This window comes from Garra rufa, chromosome 24 (assembly GCF_049309525.1).
Source record: "Garra rufa chromosome 24, GarRuf1.0, whole genome shotgun sequence".
Taxonomy (NCBI): domain Eukaryota; kingdom Metazoa; phylum Chordata; class Actinopteri; order Cypriniformes; family Cyprinidae; genus Garra; species Garra rufa.
The window spans coordinates 3,806,837-3,826,952 of NC_133384.1; the positions used below are offsets into that span (position 1 = coordinate 3,806,837).

General features: G+C 33.1%; 2 protein-coding genes across 3 annotated transcripts in view; one reads left to right on the forward strand and one right to left on the reverse strand.

Moving 5' to 3' along the window:
• Positions 1 to 1,892: 1,892 nt before the first annotated feature.
• Positions 1,893 to 12,405, reverse strand: LOC141300883 (protein adenylyltransferase SelO-1, mitochondrial-like). Its single transcript, XM_073831168.1, has 19 exons — positions 12,185 to 12,405; positions 11,988 to 12,106; positions 10,140 to 10,268; positions 9,984 to 10,048; positions 8,029 to 8,085; positions 7,807 to 7,905; positions 7,575 to 7,642; positions 7,406 to 7,493; positions 7,248 to 7,317; positions 7,063 to 7,135; positions 6,877 to 6,960; positions 5,330 to 5,459; positions 5,198 to 5,242; positions 5,035 to 5,116; positions 4,809 to 4,901; positions 4,638 to 4,717; positions 4,514 to 4,557; positions 2,228 to 2,307; positions 1,893 to 2,106 (listed from the first exon to the last, which is right to left on the reverse strand). Exons 1-15 carry the CDS (start codon positions 12,366 to 12,368, stop codon positions 4,833 to 4,835), a joined length of 1,362 nt encoding a protein of 453 aa, XP_073687269.1. The 5' UTR covers positions 12,369 to 12,405; the 3' UTR covers positions 1,893 to 2,106; positions 2,228 to 2,307; positions 4,514 to 4,557; positions 4,638 to 4,717; positions 4,809 to 4,832.
• A 3,292-nt stretch (positions 12,406 to 15,697) lies between these two features.
• The window catches only part of pdss1 (prenyl (decaprenyl) diphosphate synthase, subunit 1), a 15,670-nt gene continuing 11,251 nt past the window's right edge, over positions 15,698 to 20,116 (forward strand). For both annotated transcript variants that reach the window (XM_073830407.1, XM_073830408.1), the window contains exons 1-2: positions 15,698 to 15,867; positions 16,280 to 16,335. In XM_073830407.1, the coding sequence (XP_073686508.1) occupies positions 15,724 to 15,867; positions 16,280 to 16,335 (200 nt within the window). In that variant the 5' untranslated portion in view covers positions 15,698 to 15,723. The remainder of the gene's footprint in view (positions 15,868 to 16,279; positions 16,336 to 20,116) is intronic.

A 20,116-nucleotide genomic window follows, 5' to 3' on the forward strand; every position in this document is an offset into this window, starting at 1 on the left:
CCTCCAGGAGAAGCAGCATTTAGTCATTTTAGTCCCATAAGAAGAAAAATAAAATGCAGTAGTAGTAGATCAGAATGTTGTAGTGTTCATTTTGTCAGCTATTTTAATTTTTTGTTTTCAAATGTACATTTTAGTTATCATATTTAGTCAACCATGTCCTGTTTTGTTTAGTCAAGTTTAAGTCAATAAAATGTATGAGGATATTAGTCACGTTGTAGTCAATGAAATCTTAGTCACATTTTCTTCATGCTGTATAGCCTAATGGGTAAACTGATAATAATGGGTCTTTATTGAGTGTATTTAGGGAATATTTGCATTTATTCACGTGCGATTTAATTAGTTATTTATGTGGTGGTCTGTCATGATTTTGGCTAATGCAGGACGCTACTAAATTATGTGCATCAGAGGGGATTTAGAAAGTAGGTATTCGCAAAGCCAACTGATAAAGAAGTGGGTATATGTGCTTATAACCTGCACTACACCACTGATTCCAGAATGTCCTTAACTTGACAAAATAATCTTGTGGCCACGGCATATTATCACGCTCTTACGAGTTAATACGAGTTCCCACAAATTAATATCTCGTGGCCACGATGTATTATCACGTTCCCACGAGTTGATATGTTGTGGCCACGACAAAACTAGCTGAAGTTAACCGAACATGTCCCCTCCCAGTCACTGTAAATGCTTTGTTCGACTTTTCGGAGATCATCTACTCTTTCCTGTTGATAAACTCTGACCTAGAATATTAAATATCAAATCTGGGGCCTCATTTATAAAGACTTGCGTAGAAACCATCCTTGATTTTATCTAAGAACTTTTCTGATTTGATCGTAAGAGCGATTCAGAGAAACGAACGTACACACGAAATCCATGAGTACGCCAGTCATTCGGTTATAAATCACAAATGATCGTGGAATTGTGTGCAGCTGAATGTTCCGCCGTCGAAACGCCCCTGCTTAATTAATTAACATATAAAATGAGTTCATTCCTAAAGCAAAAACTCTGTGACAATGGCAAGTAAAAAGGAGCGCAAGAAATCAAATTATAGTGAGGCTGAACTATCTGCAATACTAGGCATTACCACAAGGAAACGGTCGTACGCCAAGCTGGAATCTGACGTGGAGATAAGTACTTTGCCACGTCAAAGACGGTTTTTATAAATCTGTACTTTGACGTGGATTTGATCGTACGAACACTCTAAGATCAAATCAGTGCTTAAGAAAGTTTTATAAATGAGGCCCCAGATGTTCCAAATTTCTTCATCTTGAAAACTTGAAGCTGTGTTTTTAAAAACTGGATATAATTTTCAATAGTCAATATTCAAGTAAAAAAAAAAATCTAATTCTGAGCTTTGTTAAACGCCAACACCACCACCAGATCCTGCACTGGCTGCCACCAAACCTGCCAGCTCTGTCAGAAAAGTGGCTCCACCTCCACCAAAGAGGACTACACCTCAACTAACAGCGCCAACGGGTGGCGACTTCATGTCAGAACTGATAACAGCAATGCAGAAAATGTGCACTCAACAATAAACTTGAAGACAGATAGAGCTAATTTACATGTTTTTATAGTTGGACTGACTGCCAAACCAGTTTTTGGTGTAACATTAGGACACACTGGATCCTTGAATCCACTGGATTCTTTTGTTGTTTAAAATTTTATACTAAACCACAAAACTAAAAATGTGTAAATACTTTGTTCTTATGCAACTAATTTAGATTATATGCTGTATGTATTACAAATATGCTATATCATTGCTAATAAAATGTCAATAAATAAGGTCTTACAAAGTGAACTGTTCAACAGATTCTGGGATGCCTCATTGTGGAGTTCTCTTTTTTACAGAGGATAAGGAGATGCATGATGCAAAGTTTTGTTATTTTATGTATATTATTTTATTATTATTAAATATGCTTGTGCAGAACTGCAGACTGTTTTTGGTTCAAATGAATGTTCAAGTTAAATTGAGAAAAAAATGGATTAGGAAGAACAGCTGACCCTCAGCTGCCGAGCCCAGGATGGAGGTTTACTTGAGTATCCAGCTCTCTCAGCCTCCTCCTGCTCCACAAATGGCTCTGTTAGAGTCTTCTGCAACAGCGCCACCTAAAGATACATTATTAGGAATTCTATCACATAGGAAAATAATATTAGATTTTATGTTTAAAATAACATACTAAACAAATACAGTACACTAAGCTGTATGATAAGCATGATCATGACATACCTCTGAAAAGTCATTTTTCTCTGCTTTTCCGATAGCAGATTCAGCCATCCAATTCCTCAGTACATACCGTGGGTTGACCCCTGAACAATAAAAACAATGCAGTCAACAAATAACAGGTAACACTTTATAATAAGGTTTTATTTGTTGATGTTAGTTAACTACTGTTAACATAAACAATACTAATGTTCAGTTCAACAATTACTGACACATGATTAAAATCAAAAGTTGTATCCGTTAACATCAGTTAATGCACTGTGAACTAACATGAACATTAACAAAGGTTAATAAATGCTTTAAAAATGTATTGTTTAACATATACCACCGTTCAAAAGTTTATGGTCAGTCAGGTATTTTTTTCATTAAAATAATTAGCACACCTTTTAACCACTGATAATAATAAGAAAAGTTTCTTTAGCACCAGACCAGCATATCAAAATGATTATTGAAGAAACAAGTGACAATGAAGAAGTGCAGCTTTGTCTTCACAGGAAACAATTACAGATTTGTGGCAAATTTGCAAATTTACTAAAATTAAAAAACTGAAATAAGTACATTTCATAAGTATAACGCAATACTTAGTCAAAGCACTTTTATAGCCCTTTGGGTATGATGCGACCAGCTTTGCACATCTGCATTTGGCAATTATCTGCCATTCTTCTCCTTACTTCTTCACCTCTGAAGCTCTGTCAGATTGGATGGGGGTTGGCAGACATTTTCAGGTTTCTCCAGAAATGCTGATTGGGTTCAAGCCCAGGCTCTGGCTGGGCCACTTAGAGACATTTACACAGTTTTCTATAAGCCACTCTTACTGTGTGCTTAGGTTGATTGCCCTGTTGGAAGGTGAACCTTCTGCCCAGTCTGAGGTTCTGAATGCTGGACTGGGTTTTCATTAAGGCTATCTCAATATTTTGGTGCATTGAGCTTTCCTTCTATTCTGACGAGTCCCTTAGTCCCTGCCACAGAAAAAGATCCCCACAGCATGAGACTGCTGCCACCACACTTTACTGTTGGGATGATACTGTGCAGGTGATGAGCAGTGCCTGCTTTCCTCCAAACATGATGCTTGGAATTGAGGTTCATCAAACCACAGAATCTTGTTTCTCACAGTTTGAAAGTGCTTTGTTGCAAATTCCAAGAGTGTTGGATCATCAGCTTATTGGTCACCACTCTAACCAAAGCCCTTCTGGCCAAACTGAGCAATTGATGGAGGAAGAGTCCTGGTTGTTTCAAACTTCTTCTATTATGGATAATGGAGGTTAAATCTGTGAACCTTCAATGCAGCAGAATTTTTCTGAACTCTTCCCCAGATCTGCCCTCTACAGGCAGTTTTTTGACTTCATGGTTTTTGCTCTGATATGCTCTGCTCTGTTAGACCTTTTATTGAGATGTGTGTGCCTTTCCAAATACTACTCCACTCCAAATACTAAGCCACAGCCATATCACCCTGCAACCCAAGACTGGTTGCTCACTGAAGCTAAGCAGGGCTGAGCCTGGTCAGTACCTGGATGGGAGACCTCCTGGGAAAACTAGGTTGCTGTTGGAAGAGGTGTTAGTGAGGCCAGCAGGGGGTGCTCACCCTGTGGTCTATGTGGGTCCTAATGCCCCAGTATAGTGATGGGGACACTATACTGTAAAAAGCACCGTCCTTCGGATGAGACGTTAAACCGAGGTCCTGACTCTCAGTGGTCATAAAAAATCCCATGGCACTTCTCGTAAAAAGAGTAGGGGTGTAACCTCGGTGTCCTGGCCAAATTCCCTCCACTGGCCCTTGTCAATCATGGCCTCCAAATAATCCCCTTTCATTGAATTGGCTATATCACTCTCTCCTCTCCACCTGTAGCTGGTGTGTGGTGAGCGCACCGGCGCCGTTGTACTGGCCAAGTGGATGCTGCACACTGGTGGTGGTTGAGGAGAGAACCCCCATATGATTGTAAAGCGCTTTGGGTGTACGGCAATACACAATGAAAGCGCTATATAAATGCATCATTCATTCATACTCATGCAAATGTATTTGCCACAATTTAACTCAACTGCAAGTGTAGTAACAGCTACAAGTAATACGAATGCTCCTGAGCTAAATTTCATGTGTCCCAGAATAGGGTATGAATACTTATGCAAAAGAAACAGAGTTTTTTATTTCTAATAAATCTGAAAAGTTTTGTGCTTTGACATTACGGTGTATGGAGTAATTTAAAGCAGTTTAACATAAGGCTAAACATAACAAAACCTGAAAAAAATGAAGGGGTATGAGCACTTTTGCAAGGCATCATATATACCAAATCATACCTTGCATTCTGTGCTGCCGTGCTGCATCCGAGTCACTTTTCATCCTGTAGGAAACAATTAAAACATCAAGTGATGTTAATTTCAATGCTCTTAAGAATGCAAGTGTAGATTACAGTGATGTTACCTTGACAGACGCTGTAAATACAACTGAACCCAGTCTCTGAAATACTCATGTGATGAGAGGTCTGAAAGAGCCCACATGGACTGTTAAGAGAGACACAGTTACAGTTAATGGACTGAAAGCATAATTAAGGACATTGCAGCTGCTGTGAGTGTGAATGGAGTGGAAATGTACCATAGGAATGGATCCTGTCTGAAGCTAGGACAGACTGACTTCACTCAGCTCTCTAAAAGTCATGGTGAAGTCTGCTCCAGTGTCCTCCATCAGCTAAAACCATCACATCACACATTATACATTACACTTGTAATTCCACTCTTTGTATTCACTATAGGTATTATAACAGGGTTATAACAGTTTTTATTAAAAATGTTTTCAAAAATGTATAAATAATACTATTTACCTTAAGAAGAAATGCAATCACATATGAGTCATTTTCTTCATTTCCCAGAAAGCCTAACTTTCCTTTAAACAGTTCATGGAATCTGTAACAAAATGTATAATAAAGTTGATTAGAAATGATAGTGACTAATACAGTGTTCTGTACAGGCTAATGACATGCTCACCTTTGATGGTAGATTTGTGAATATTCTCCCAGTATTTGCTGACACCTGAAATAAACAAATGAAATGACACCTGAATCAGCTTCATTCCAGATCAATACAACCAGAAAATACGAGGAAAAAAAGAGCTCTTACTGTGATAGCTGATCTGGGGTCAGCAGTGGTTTCAGAGATTCTAGAAGTTTCTGTAGATTGAACAGGCCCACATTAGCCTGAGCTCCTATACTGTACCGGCCCTCATCATCAGATGTGTTGGGGACAAAATCTATATAGAAGAAACAATGCTGTAGGTCAGTTTAATGTTCACTTAAAATAATTTAATAAAATAGATATAATAAATAAATAATTTTGTACTGAACTATACCTATTCTATAAATTACAGTTGAGGTCAAAAGTTTACATACACCTTGCAGAATATGCAAAATTCTAATTATTTTACCAAAACAAAATAAATGTTGTTTATTATTTAGTATTGACCTGAATAAGATATTTCACATAAAAGACGTTTACATATAGTCCACAAGAGAAAATAATAGTGGAATTTATAAAAATGACTCCGTTCAAAAGTTTACATACACTTGTTTCTTAATCCTGTGTTTTTACCTGAATGATCCACAGCTGTGATTTTTTTTTTTGTTTGTTTAGTGATAGTTGTTTATGAGTCCCATGTTTGTCCTGAACAGTTAAGCTGCTCACTGTTCTTCAAAAAAATCCTTCAGGTTCCACCAATTCTTTGGTTTTTCAGCCTTTTTGTGTGGTTGAACCCTTTCCAATCACTGTATGATTTTGAGATCCATCTTTTTACACTGAGGACAACTGAGGGACTCATATGCAACTATTACAGAAGGTTCAAATGCTCATTGATGCTCCTGAAGGAAACACGATGCAGTAAGAGCTAGGGGTGTAAACCTTTGAACAAAATTAAGATGTGTACATTTTCCTTTTTTTCCCATGTTTTCCCAAATCCCATGTTTTTTTTTCATTTAGTTCTGCCCTTTAGAAGCTGCAGAAGATACTTACATGTTTCTCAGAAGACAAAATAAGTTAAATTACCCTGATTTTCAAATCAGCTCTTAATGCATTGTGTTTCCCTCTGGAGCATCAGTAAGAGTTTGAACCTTCTGTAATAGTTTCATATAAGTCCCTCAGTTGTCCTCAGAGTGAAAAGATGGATCTCAAAATCATACAGTCATTGTTGGAAAGGGTTCACATAAAAATGCTGAAAAACCAAAGAATTTGTGAGACCTGAAGGATTTTTCTGAAGAACAGCTGGCAGTTTAACTGTTCAGGACAAACAAGGGACTCATGAACAACTATCACTAAAAAAAAAAAAAACAAAAAAAAAAAAACGTTTGAACTTTTGAACGGGATCATTTTTATAAATTCAACTATTATTTTCTCTTGCGGACTACATGTAAATGTCTTTTATGTCAAATATCTTATTCAAGTCAGTACTAAATAAAATGCAACATGATTTTTGCATGATCCCTCTTATTTTGATCAAATAATTAACATTTTGCAGATTCTGCAAGGTGTACATAAACTGTTGACCTCTATAACTGTAAATATTATACGTATATATTCACACACATGTTGTATGTTATTATGTTATACAACAAACAACTAACCAATAAAGAAAGATGGTCACTAGTGTTATAAAATATAGAAAAAAAGAAAGTTACTTGGGTCATATGCTTCCATAAATCCAAAGGGGCCATAATCAATAGTGATAGAAAGCAGACTGAAGTTATCTGTGTTGCAGACTCCTGTGTGAAAATGCAGATCATGTGGTTGAACATTTTGGGTATTCAACTCTCTATAATCTATAAGACTGTGATAATTAAACTAGTAAAAAAGAGTCAACTAACCATGAGCAAATCCAACTGACATCCAGTGAGCGATTAAATGTGCGGTTTCGTTCACCACTCTAAAGAAAAACACCTGAAAAATGGTTAAATATAGTCAAACTGGTCAGAAAGTCTAAAATAACTTTGTATTAACATATAATTACCATGTATTAACTAAAAATTAAGAGAGACACTAAGATACTTACCACATATTTCTCAGGGTCATTTATCGCAATAGGTTTAAAGTGCTCTTTAATTATAAAGTCCAATAAAGTCCTAAAACGAAATGCGCAAAAACATTAAAAGACAAATGAGAGTGAGTGTGAGAAAAAAATGTCACCCTCCTCAGGTCTAGTTAATTTACCGCAGGACATCTAACTCTCCGGTTGTAGTTAGTATCTCCAGCGAACCAATGCGAAACCAGGACTTGGCCATGCGCAAAACAACCGCACCTAATAGATGCAAAGAACAATCACATGCCATGAATGTGTTCATTATTACATTTTTTTTTTAATCTCTGATTGTAGTTTTACCTTTTTCTTTTATGACATTGCCATTATAAAACTGATCTCTCCATACAGGCTCCTCACTCACAACCAGACTGACAAACAATACAGACAAAGAAAAAAATATAAATAAAATACACTTGAACATGTTAAATACATACATTCATCTTTTATTTTTTTTAGCACATCCATGAGCATTGGGCGTCTTCTCATATGTTTATATTCATATATAAAATAGTGTATAAAGTGTGTTATACACCTGAGGGCTCTGCTAGTGGGAACCCCCAAAAAGTGCATGGCTTCACTGCACAGAAACTCCCTCACAGAGGAGCGAATCACAGCCCGTCCATCACCAGACCTGCACACACAAAACATCATGAATATACTACAGTATAACAACTAAGAAAAATAATTAAGTATTTTTTTTACGATAACACACTATGTAAAACAAATACTGTAAAACCACAGAAGCGAAATTCACCTTGAGTATGCTGTCTTTCCTGAACCTTTCAACTGGAGCTCCCATCTTTCACCTTTTCTAGATAAATAATAATAAATAAATGCTCTCATTCATAACACTTGTCACATTTCTAAACTGAGATATGTCATTATTCAGATGCATGCTTGAAGGAATAGTTCACCCAAAATAAAAGGTTTGCTGTAAATCTTTAAAACAATCAGTTTGTGCAAGAAACCAAACATTACTTACCTGTAAACCATAGCCTCAGATAAATATCTATTGCAGGATTTTGCATGCGTGGTAGCAAAGTCATGTGTGAACCGATGTCAATGTTGTTCACAACAGAGAGGGAGGACGTGTGTACAGACCTCAATATATCACCAGGAGCTGCAGGTTCACTACCAGTCAAAAGTTTTTGAACAGTAAGATCTTTTTTAGCTTTTTCAGCATCATTACTCCAGTCTTCAGTGTCACATCATCTTTCAGAAATCAGTCTAATATGCTGATTTGCTGTTCAAGAAACTTTTTATCTTTTTTTATTAATTTGTGTCATTATTATTAATAGAAAGATTCAAAGATTAGCATTTATCTGAAATAAAAAGCTTTTGTGACATTATACACTATACCATTCAAAAGAGTCAGTATATATATATATTTTATTCAACTAGCAAGTTTATTTTCACTGGAAATGACACAGGCTCCTCCCAAAAGATAATAAGACGATGTACAAGAGGCATCATTGCGGGGAAAAAAAAAAAAAAAAAAAAAAAAAAAAAATATATATATATATATATATATATATATATATATATATATATATATTTCTTAGCTTTTATTTACATTTGAACAAAAAGTGGTATGTCCAAAATTATTCATGCCCTTTGCAAACTGTCACAGTCTATGGGAAAATCACACTGACACTGCACACCGCTGGGTTCCACAGACACAGACCAAGGAGGACACCACGTGGCCTTGGGCACCAGTGGACATTTCCGCACGACAACGACCCAAAGCACACAGCAAAAGTGGTGAAGAAATAGTTAGCAGACAAAAACATAAACGTTTTGCAGTGGCCCAGCCTGAGTCCTGACTTAAATCCAACTGAGAATCTGATGGCAAGGAGACCTCCAACCTGAAAGAGTTGGAGCTCATCGCTAAAGATGAATGGGCAAAAATACCAGTGGAGACATGCAAAAAGCTGGTCAGCAATTATATGAAGGGTTTGATTCCTGTAATAGATAATAAAGGCTTTTCTATTGATTATTGAGAAAGGTATGAATAATTTTGGACATGCCACTTTTTGTTTAAATGTAAATAAAAGATGAGTAATATTTTTTTCCACAATGATGCCTCTTGTACATTGTCTTATTATCTTCTGGGAGATGTCTGTGTCAAAAAAACTTGCTGGTTGAATAAAAGTAACTTTAAATCAAAATTTGCCAGGGGTATGAATAATTTAGGGCTTGACTGTGTGTATATATATATATATATATATATATATATATATATATATATATATATATACACACACATACTGTTTTATAATTTATAATGTTACAAAAGATCAATTATTTATTTATAAATGCTGTTTTTCTGAATTTTCTATTTATCAAAGAAACCTGAAACTCCTTAGCTGTAAGCTACATTTTATGAGTACCAAATCAGAATGATTTCTGAAGGATCATGTTAGTGCAGTAATGATGAATTTAGCTTTTAAATCACAGGAATACATTACACTTTAACATATATTCAAATTGAAAACAGTTAATTTAAACACAAATAATATTTCTAAATTGTACTGTTTTTGCAGTACTTTGGATCAAATAAATACAGTAGAGACTTCTTTAAAAAAAAAAAAATCTTACAGTTTAAAAACTTTTACTGGTAGTGTATTACTGCTGTGTTTCCTGTAACTGCTTTTTTGCCTCTCAAAGTGGCGGTACCCATTGACCATGTCATCTGGTTAAAACATTTACCTGTTTGTATATTCACCCAGAAAATGTGCTCTTCCATCCCCCAGCTGTCCTGCCCAATAGCCAAACTATAAAAATAATAATAAAACCACATAGTTGATATGTTTGTTTTGGTTGTCTTATGCCATCCCTGTCAGCTTTAAAACATTAGTTTTTTACCTGATGGCCGCCGTATCTGTGTGCCAGTGGAATAGAGCCAGGAAACAGTTTTCCACCACTGACAAAATGAACAAATGCTTCATTCTGAATCACAGACTCATTCAGATCCAAAATATTCCTTAACACATCCTGAAATACACAAAAAGAGCATCAAATACAGTGCTGTCCACTAGCATTGGCACCCTTGGTAAATGTAAGCAAATGTGACTGTAAAAATAAATCTGCATCATTTATCCTTTAGATCTTTCATTCGAAAAAATCACAAAATTCTAACCTGTCATTGAAGTAAAACGATAGAAGCTGGGGGGGAAATTTCATTATGAAGTAAATGTTTTTCACTAGTTCACGTTGGCCACAATTATTGGCACCCCTAGAAATTTGTCTAAGTAAAATATCTCTAAAGTATATTCCCATTAATATTACATTTTTTTAGCACACCAGGGAGGCTATGAGTATAAAATTGTCCAGCCATGACTTTCTATTCCACATGATAATAAATATGAGGAACACAAAGGCCAAATTCCCTTAACCATCCATCACAAGAAGTAAAGCCAAATAATGTAGTTCTGATGTGCAGAACAAGTTTGTTGAGCTTCCAAAATAGAACGTGTCTGTAAGAAAAGAGCTAAAGCATTGAAAATCCCCATTAGGGCAATAATTAAGAAGTTCCAATCAACGAAAGATGTAATAAATCTGCCTAAAAGAGGACGTGTGTCTGTATCATCCTAATACACGATAAGGAGGAGAGTTTGAGTGGCCAAAGACTCTCCAAGGATCACAGTTGGAGAATTGCAGAGAATTGTTGAGTCTTGGAGTCAGAAACCTAAAATAAAATGATCAAACAGCCCCTACATCACCACATGTTGTTCCAGAGGGTTTCAAGAAAAATCTTCCTGGCTCATCCAAAAACAAACTCCAGCACATTCACTTGTCAGACATGATTTGACCTTCAAACAGGACTGGCTTCTATGGTCAGATGAAACTAAAAATGGGCTTTTGGCAGCTAACCCTCCAGATGGTTTTGGTACAGACAGGGATAAAAAGGGTACCCTAAAAAATCTAAACCTGACTGCCTCTGTTGGAAAACTTATAATGGGCCATGGTTGCATCTTCCAGCAGGACGATGTTTCAAAACAAACAAAATTGTGTCACTGAGCACAGAATGAAGCTTCTACCATGGTCGTCCCAGTTACATGACCTGAACCCTGTATAGAAACTGAAGAGAAGAAGCACAAACATAAAGCTGGGAAGGGAGCGATTCTGGAGAATCTAGAGAGATTCTGTATGAAGGAATGGTCTCTGATCTCTTGTCAGGTGTTCTCCAAACTCATTAGACATTGTTGGAGAAAACTTAGAGCTGTTATCTTGGGGAAAGGACGTTGCAATAATTGGGTGCCAATAATAGTGGCCAGCATGAACTAGAGAAAAACATTTATTTCATAATGAGATTCCACCTCCACGGTTTATTGTTTTACTTCAATGACAGGTTAGAATTTTGTGAATGAAAGAGCAAAAGGATAAATTAGGCAGATTTATTAATATTTTCACATCCACCTTTGCTCATATTTACCAAGGGTGCCAATATTAGTGGTGGGCACTGTATGTGGAAACAAAAACATACTGTGGTGGTACGAGTATTTGAGTTGATTAGCTGAAAACGTATTTGTGTAACTGACTAAATCTTTATAATAAATTAAATGCTTGTGAATATAATTTCGTTTTCACAAGTGCATAAATTAAATTACGATGACGACTTAAGTAGCCTACTATTTTAAAATGTGATCAATAATAGTAATAAAGAATGGGTGGATGTGACCAAACTTTTGACCCAGTACTTGATTTATTTACCTGTGATACAGCGGCCAATGTCAGGGGCTCTTTCAGAGGGGTGGGCTGACTTTTTGAAAACACACATCCCTTCACTGTACGAATAAAATCACCGTCAACCTCATCAAGAGGGAGAGCATCTGTAAAACACACATGAAGTGATTCATTAACAGTCACGGTGTAAAACAGCATGTTGACACTCATAGTGTATAGCTTACCTAAAAGTTTATGTGATAATGTCAGTGGTATTTCTCCATATGTTTTAACATTGGTATAAAAGTGATTCTGCTCAAACTGTCGTTCATTACAGCTTTTACTCTCACAGAAATCTTGTTCCTCCCTACATGTAGTGCCGGCGACGACCGAGAAGAATAAAAACAATGTGAAAGCATGTTGTGTCATTACATCAATCTCACAAATATAAAGTTACTTGCATCCGTACTTCAACACATCACGGAACTAAAGGAGAATGTGAGTAGTATTTCCTATGTTACACGAACAATTCTGCTATTTTAAACCAGGGGGCGCTCTGCGGCTCAAAAAGCCGATTCCTCCGTTTGTCTCAAAACGTCTTATTGAAAATGATTGAATGCTACAAAATTCAACCGAATAAATCAGTTTATCATATGGATTCAGAACCTGACGGACAAATGGAAACTTTACAGAACTTTATCATGAAAATTATGAAATAAGAAATCAAATAGGTTATAATGATCACAGAAGAAAATAATAACAACAAACAGTTTAAAGTTAAATCTCATCACCAGTATTTCCAAGTCATAAAAAACTATTTTATTTGCTTTTTATATTCCTATTTTAATCATTATAACATTTATTGTTACAATTATTTATTTTGTCTGTTAACACAAATCTATTTATATTTATCGATTATAATAATAATAAACATGTAAATATTTTATATAATATACTTTTTATTATTGCTATAATTAATTATGTAAATATGTTTGTATTTGTTTATTAACTTTTTATTTGATTTTATAATATTTTACATACAATTTTGACATATGTGACTGAAATTTGTATAATTAAAACAGATGATTATTATTATTATTATTATTAACAGTAATAATAAACATGCAACTACCTTATTATTATATATTTTTTATTATTTTTATAATTAAGTATATATGCTTGTATTTATTTATTTATTTTATTAACTTTTAATTTTATTTTATATTTTTTAAACATATGTAACTATTTATAATTGAAATTTAAATAAAAAATAAAAAATAGATAATATTAATAACAACAATAATAGTAATAAACATTTAACTATATACGTTTTTATTATTGCTATAATTATTTACGTTTGTATTTATTTATTTTATTTTTTGTATTTTTTAATTATTTATAATTGAAATTGAAAACAACAATAATAAAAACAATAATAAACATGCAAATCTTTTATATGATATAATTTTTTATAATATTAATTAATATATTATTATTATTATTATTATTATTATTATTATTATTATTATTATTATTATTATTATTAATGATGATGATAATAATAACAATAATAAATTTAACTTTTTATACACTTTTTATTATTTTTACAATTTATTATAATAATTTATTATTGCTATACATTTATTTATTTATTTTAATATTTTTTATTTTATAATTATTATTGAAATAAAAAATATGTAACAACAACAACAACAACAATAATAATAATAATAATAATAATAATAATAATAATAAACATGCAACTATTTTATATGATATACTTTTATTATTGTTATAATTATTTACGTAAATAGGCTTGTATTTATTTATTTATTTATTTATTGTATTAACTTAATTTAAATAATATTAAAAATAGATAACAACAACGATAATAATAATAATAATAATAATAATAATAAACATTTAACTGATTAATTAAATGTTATATTTTAAATGTAATATACTTTTTTGTTATTGCTATAATTATTTACATTTTTATTGATTGATTTTATTATTTTTATTTTATAATCATTTTAAATTAAAATAAAAAAATTAAATAGACAATAACAACACTAATAAATAATAATAATAAGCATGCAACTATTTTATATGATATATTTTTTATTATTAATATATTATTATTATTATTATTAATGATAATAATAATAATAAATGTAACTATATGATATACTTTTTATTATTGCTATAATTATTTAGGTTTTTAATTTATTTTATTAACTTTATTTTAATATAATTGAAATGTAATAATATGTATATATATGTCCTACGTTTTTATTACAGCTATAATTATTTACGTAAATAGGCTTGTATTTATTTATTAAACTTTTTTATATAATATTTTTAACATGTAACTATGATTGAAATTAAAATAATTGAAATCATTAAAATATATGATGATGATAATAATAATAACAATAATAATAATAATAAAACATGTTACTATTTATATGTAAAACTATAATTATTTACATATATATTTTAATATTTGTTTATTTTATTAACTTTTTAAATTATTGCCATAATTTTTTTTACGTTTGTATTTATTTATTAACTTTTCATTTTATTTTATAATTATTTATAATTGAAATTGAAAAAAATTAAAATAGACAACAACAACAATAATAAACATGCAACTATTTTATATGGCATACGTTTTTATTATTGCTATAATTATTTACGTAAATAGGCTTCTATTTATTTATTGTATTAACTTTGTATTTTATAATATTTTTTTAACATATGTAACTATTTATAATCAAAATGGAAATAATTGAAATCAATAAAATAGATGATGATGATAATAATAATAAAACATACTATTTATGTGCAATACTTTTTTATTATTGCTAATATTTATAACTGAAAAAAAATAGACAACAACAACAACAATACTACTACTACTACTACTACTAATAATAATAATAATAATAATACACATTTACATGAAATATTTTTTTATTATTTCTATAATTATTTACATATATATTTTAATATTTGTTTATTTTATTAACTTTTTTTAAATTATTGCCGTACTTTTTTACGTTTGTATTTATTTATTAACTTTTCATTTTATTTTATCATCATTTATAATTGAAATAAAAAAAATTGAAATAGACAACAACAACAATAATAAACATGCAAATATTATATATGGCATTCGTTTTTATTATTGCTATAATTATTTACGTAAATAGGCTTGTATTTATTTACTGTATTAACTTTGTATTTTATAATTTTTTTTAACATATGTAACTATTTATAATCAAAATGGAAATAATTGAAATCAATAAAATAGATGATGATGATAATAATAAAACATACTATTTATGTGCAATACTTTTTTATTATCGCTATAATTATTTACGTATATATGTAAGTATTTATTTATTTTATTATCTTTTTTATTATATTTCATAATTATGTATAACTGAAAAAAAAAAACTAGACAACAACAACAACAATACTACTACTACTACTACTGCTACTACTACTACTACTACTAATAATAATAATAATAAACATTAAACATCATCTGTAATTATTATTTAGAATGACCGCATCTGACCAATTAGAAACAAGTTATGGGCCACTAAACCACGCCTATTTCATAACTCGTAACGTTACATGTTAACTGCAAACTTTATTCTATTTCTAAAATGGCCCTCTTCCACCAGTAGCACATTACGTGAGAGTAGCTTCCGGTTCATGCGGCTGTTCGGTAACGTGACGTCGCGGGGCATGTGCTGCTATTCGTTGGGGTAGCATGGCGGTGCCGTGGAGCCGATGCTGGAGGAGCAGCACTGGAGCTGCTGTACTACTGGACCGCTGTTGTGGGTTCAGCAGAAGAGCTTTCACTCATGCGGCTTCAGCGGACAGAAGAACAGATAGTTCCACCGCTGCGACACAGGTAGCGAACACACTGATGCACAGAGATGAAGGTCACCGGTGTGAGCCAATGAATGACAGATAACTGCCTTATATCATTACGTTAGGTTTACATTAGGAGTGCGAGTGTTTTGCGTTGTAATAGTGTTAATATTCTTATCATAATGTATACGCAATGGTGTTTGTAAGGAACTTACTAAACTCAGTTAAAGGTCAAGAACTCAAGTATGAGATTTGAGACACTCCCACTACTCCCTGTTACTTTGAATGTCACTGGTGTAGAAAACTGTTTGACAGGAAGTCTTGCGTTGTCATGTCTTAAGATGTAGGCAAGTGTTAAGACATGCTATGTCCTGTGAACAGTGTGTACTGTTGTTTTAATGGTTACTGCACTACCTTTTAGTTTTATGTGATTTGGTGTTTATGTTTTTCAGGTTTTATTCCGGCAGGGCCCTGTATATAATTTTAACAAACCAATGACTATTGCAAGGTATGTCAATGTCACACATGTGTCCTAATAATACAGTGCTATTATAATACTAATTCATTCAAATTTGTATGCAAAAGGGCATTGGGGCAAATTGTCACATGGGGAAGGTGTTGCAAGGACTACATCAAAATAACTATAAGGGTCAAAAATTGGGTTATTATGTCTACAATTTATTGGTTACTAGCCAAATTGGCTGTTTAATGTTTTTACAGGAAAATTATTAAAATTTATTATAGAACATTTGAGTTTTAGATACTACTGTTCCAAAAGTGTGTTTATTTTTTGGAAGAAATTAATCAGTATCAGTGATTCTCTGTATCAGAGAATCATAAATAAAATGGATCACAGTTTCCACAAAAGGTTTACAATTGTTTTCAAAATGAATGATAATATTTTCATTAATAAGTTTTAATTTGTTATACACTACCAGTCAAAAGTTTTTAAGATTTTTAATGTTTTTTTGTTTTGTTTTGAAGATGTCTCTTCTGCTCAGCAAGCTTGCATTTATTTGATCCAAAATACAGTAAAAGCAGTAATATTGTGAAATATTTTTGCTATATAAAATAACTGCTTTTTAATTGAACATATTTTAAAATGTAATTTATTCCTGTGATTTCAAATCAGAATTTCTAGCATGATTTCTCCAGTCACATTATCCTTCAGAAATCATTCTAATATGCTGATTTGGTGTTCAGGAAACATTTATTGTTATTATTATCTATATGTAAATGTTTTCAGGATTCTTTAATGAATAGAAAGCTCCAAAGATCAGCAATTATCTGAAATAAAAATATTTTTTTTTTATCTTTTTGTAAGATTATACACTATACCAGGGGTTTTCAAACCTGTCCTGGAGCCTCCCCTGCCCTGCACATTTTGCTTGTCTCTCTCATCTAATACACCTGATTCAAATCATCAGCTCATTAGTAGAGACTGCAAGACCTGAATTGGGTGTGCCTAATAAGGGAGACATACAAAATGTGCAGGGCAGGGGAGGCTCCAGGACAGGTTTGAAAACCCCTGCACTATACCATTCAAAAGCTTGGAGTCAGTATCTTTTCTATTTTTATTTAGTATTTTTTTTTTAGTATTTTTCTACTTTTATTTAGCAAGGATGCTTTAAATTAATCAGAAGTGATGGTAAAGACATTCATTCTTTTAAGAAACCGAAACCTAGAAAAAAAATCTGCTGTTTTCAATAGGGATGCTCATTTCGGTTAATTTTCCTGACCGACAACCGCTGCTCGTTATCCGATCATTAACCGTTAACTGATAAAATTAGAATAATAAATTCGTTTAAAATGAAAAATAGAATGCACGAGTAACCTGTGATGATACATAAAAATACAAGCAAATGTTTTATTTTAACGTGCAAACAGCAGCATATACAGAGCAACAACAAAAACTGCATTCATATACTCAAATTATCACGCATGAGCAGCGCTTCTGAGAACAAAGAAAATCAGAATGAATAAAAAAAAAGAATAATATAAATAGGCCTACACTAAATATGTATAAATTAAATAACTACCTAATTAAGATGACAAAACTAAAACACACTGAATCCTTCTATGCGCTTTGAAGAAAGGTACCGGTGTTGTGTAATATTCAGTTCCCGTGAAAAGCTGTTCCAATGGGCGGTGTTATCATGAATAATGTTCCGCGGTGGGCGTGGCTTTGTGAACTACGAACAATTGAGTGGAATGGAGTGCAGTGTCTCTTCTTCATCTTTTGTTTGATAAATTATTTTGTTAAGGTAATAAAGCCGATTTTTCAGTTGTACAGCTGTTTATGTCACATAAAAGGCTAAAATGTTTTTTGTTTTGCATGTGCCTTTATCAGAACGCTTTATCATGGCCATATGACAGTGTTTTTGCGTGTGGCTAACGTGCATGATAACAAACAGCACGAATCAAAGACATTTCTGTTGATCCTCATTGTTGATTTTTTTGTTGTTGTTTTTTTGTCGTTCAATTAAAAGCTGTGTCAGTAGTTGCTGTGTATTTTGCTTTTCATAACTGACTGATTGCAGTTAAACTTAAAAATCGTTAGTTGCAAGTTCGAATAAAGATTGTTAAATTAATGTTCTCTGGTGTTGTTTTGTGTTGCCTTTTGTCCTTTTTTTTTCTTGGTCAAGAGCCTTGCAACAATGAAAAAATGATTGCAGATGAGAGATGTTTATGGAGCATTTAAGAGAAGAAAAATGTACTAAAAGGCTGTGCCTCTAGTACTTAAACACACGAAAAGTTAACTTTTACAATTTTGTTCATGCATAAATACTTGCAGTGATTTAAATAACAAATAGTAGGTGTTTTCACAATGCATGTTCTCTCTGGATGCACAAACACAAGACACTACACAATAAATAAAAGAAATATAGATGACACTGCTAGCACATGTCTTCATGCTTTCTAAAAATTACACAGGCAAGAGCTGCGTACTTTACTCATTTCTGGCATCGAACCTCTGGAATGGCAGTGTTCAACTTTTGGGTCTGTCAATCAGCAATTGCTCTTTGAATGTTGCTTTAGAATATGCTTTAATGTCGTTGTTTTATGTTTAATTTAGAAAAAAGTATGTCTACACACTATTTGATTTTAAATGTCTAGGCATTCTGTGTAATGCATTGCTGCAAGTATTTATGCATACATAAAATTGTAAAAGTTAACTTTATGTGTGTTTGAGTACTAGAGGGAAGGCTTTAATGGGCAGTACATTTAAAATAATTTTTTTTTTCTTTCAGTCTTCTAGCTCTAATGCTCCATAAACGACATCTCTCATTTGCAAAATGAATCATCTCAAAATTAAATTTTGAAGGACAAAAGGCAACACAAAACAACACCAGAGAACATTAATTTAACAATCTTTATTCGAACATGCAACTAACGACATTTGAGTTTAACTGCAATCAGACAGTTATGAAACGCAAAATACACCGCAACTACTGACACTGCTTTTAATTGAACGACAAAACAACAATGAGGATCAACAGAAATGTCTTCGATTCGTGCTGTTTGTTATCATATTTTTTTACCTTAACAAAATAATTTATCAAACAAAAGATGAAGAAGAGACACTGCACTCCATTCCACTCGATTGTTCGTAGTTCACAAAGCCACGCCCACCGCGGAACATTATTCATGATAACACCGCCCATTGGAACAGCTTTACACGGGAACTGAATATTACACAACACCGGTCTTGTTCTTCTCGTCGGACATAAAAACATATAGCAGGCCAGCTTATACCTCAGTTTTTAACATGTGGACATACTGTACGGATAGACTGGGACGCTGTCTGTTAACGCTTAGATCCGTGACAAAAACACTTCACAAAAATCCTTTCAATTTGCGGTTCGGGTCTTTTCATCCACTAGTCATATGTGGAGAAACGTGTTCTCTTACTAGAGGGAACGAGTACTGCATAAGAAGTATCTTACGCTAGGGGAAAATCCTTTTCTGCGAGATATTGAAGCCAAAAATTATCCTTAATTTTGAAATAATGTAAAGCGCGTTGCAGCAGCATACAGACATAGGCGAAACAGCTTGTGCGCCTATTGGCTGCTCTGCGGCAACTGCAGCAGCCTATTAGAGCGAGGCCTGACGCGACGCCAGATCCAATGGGGGCATTTCGCGCCCTTTGCGTCGCTTCGCGCCCTTTTCGTAGCTTCCCGCCTAAAAGGGCGTGGTCTAGGCCTATAAATATCGCTCATAGGCAGCTATTATCTGATTTTTCATCCTTCACGCGAAGCACACGCATCGCTGGAGCCGGATAGAAGCCG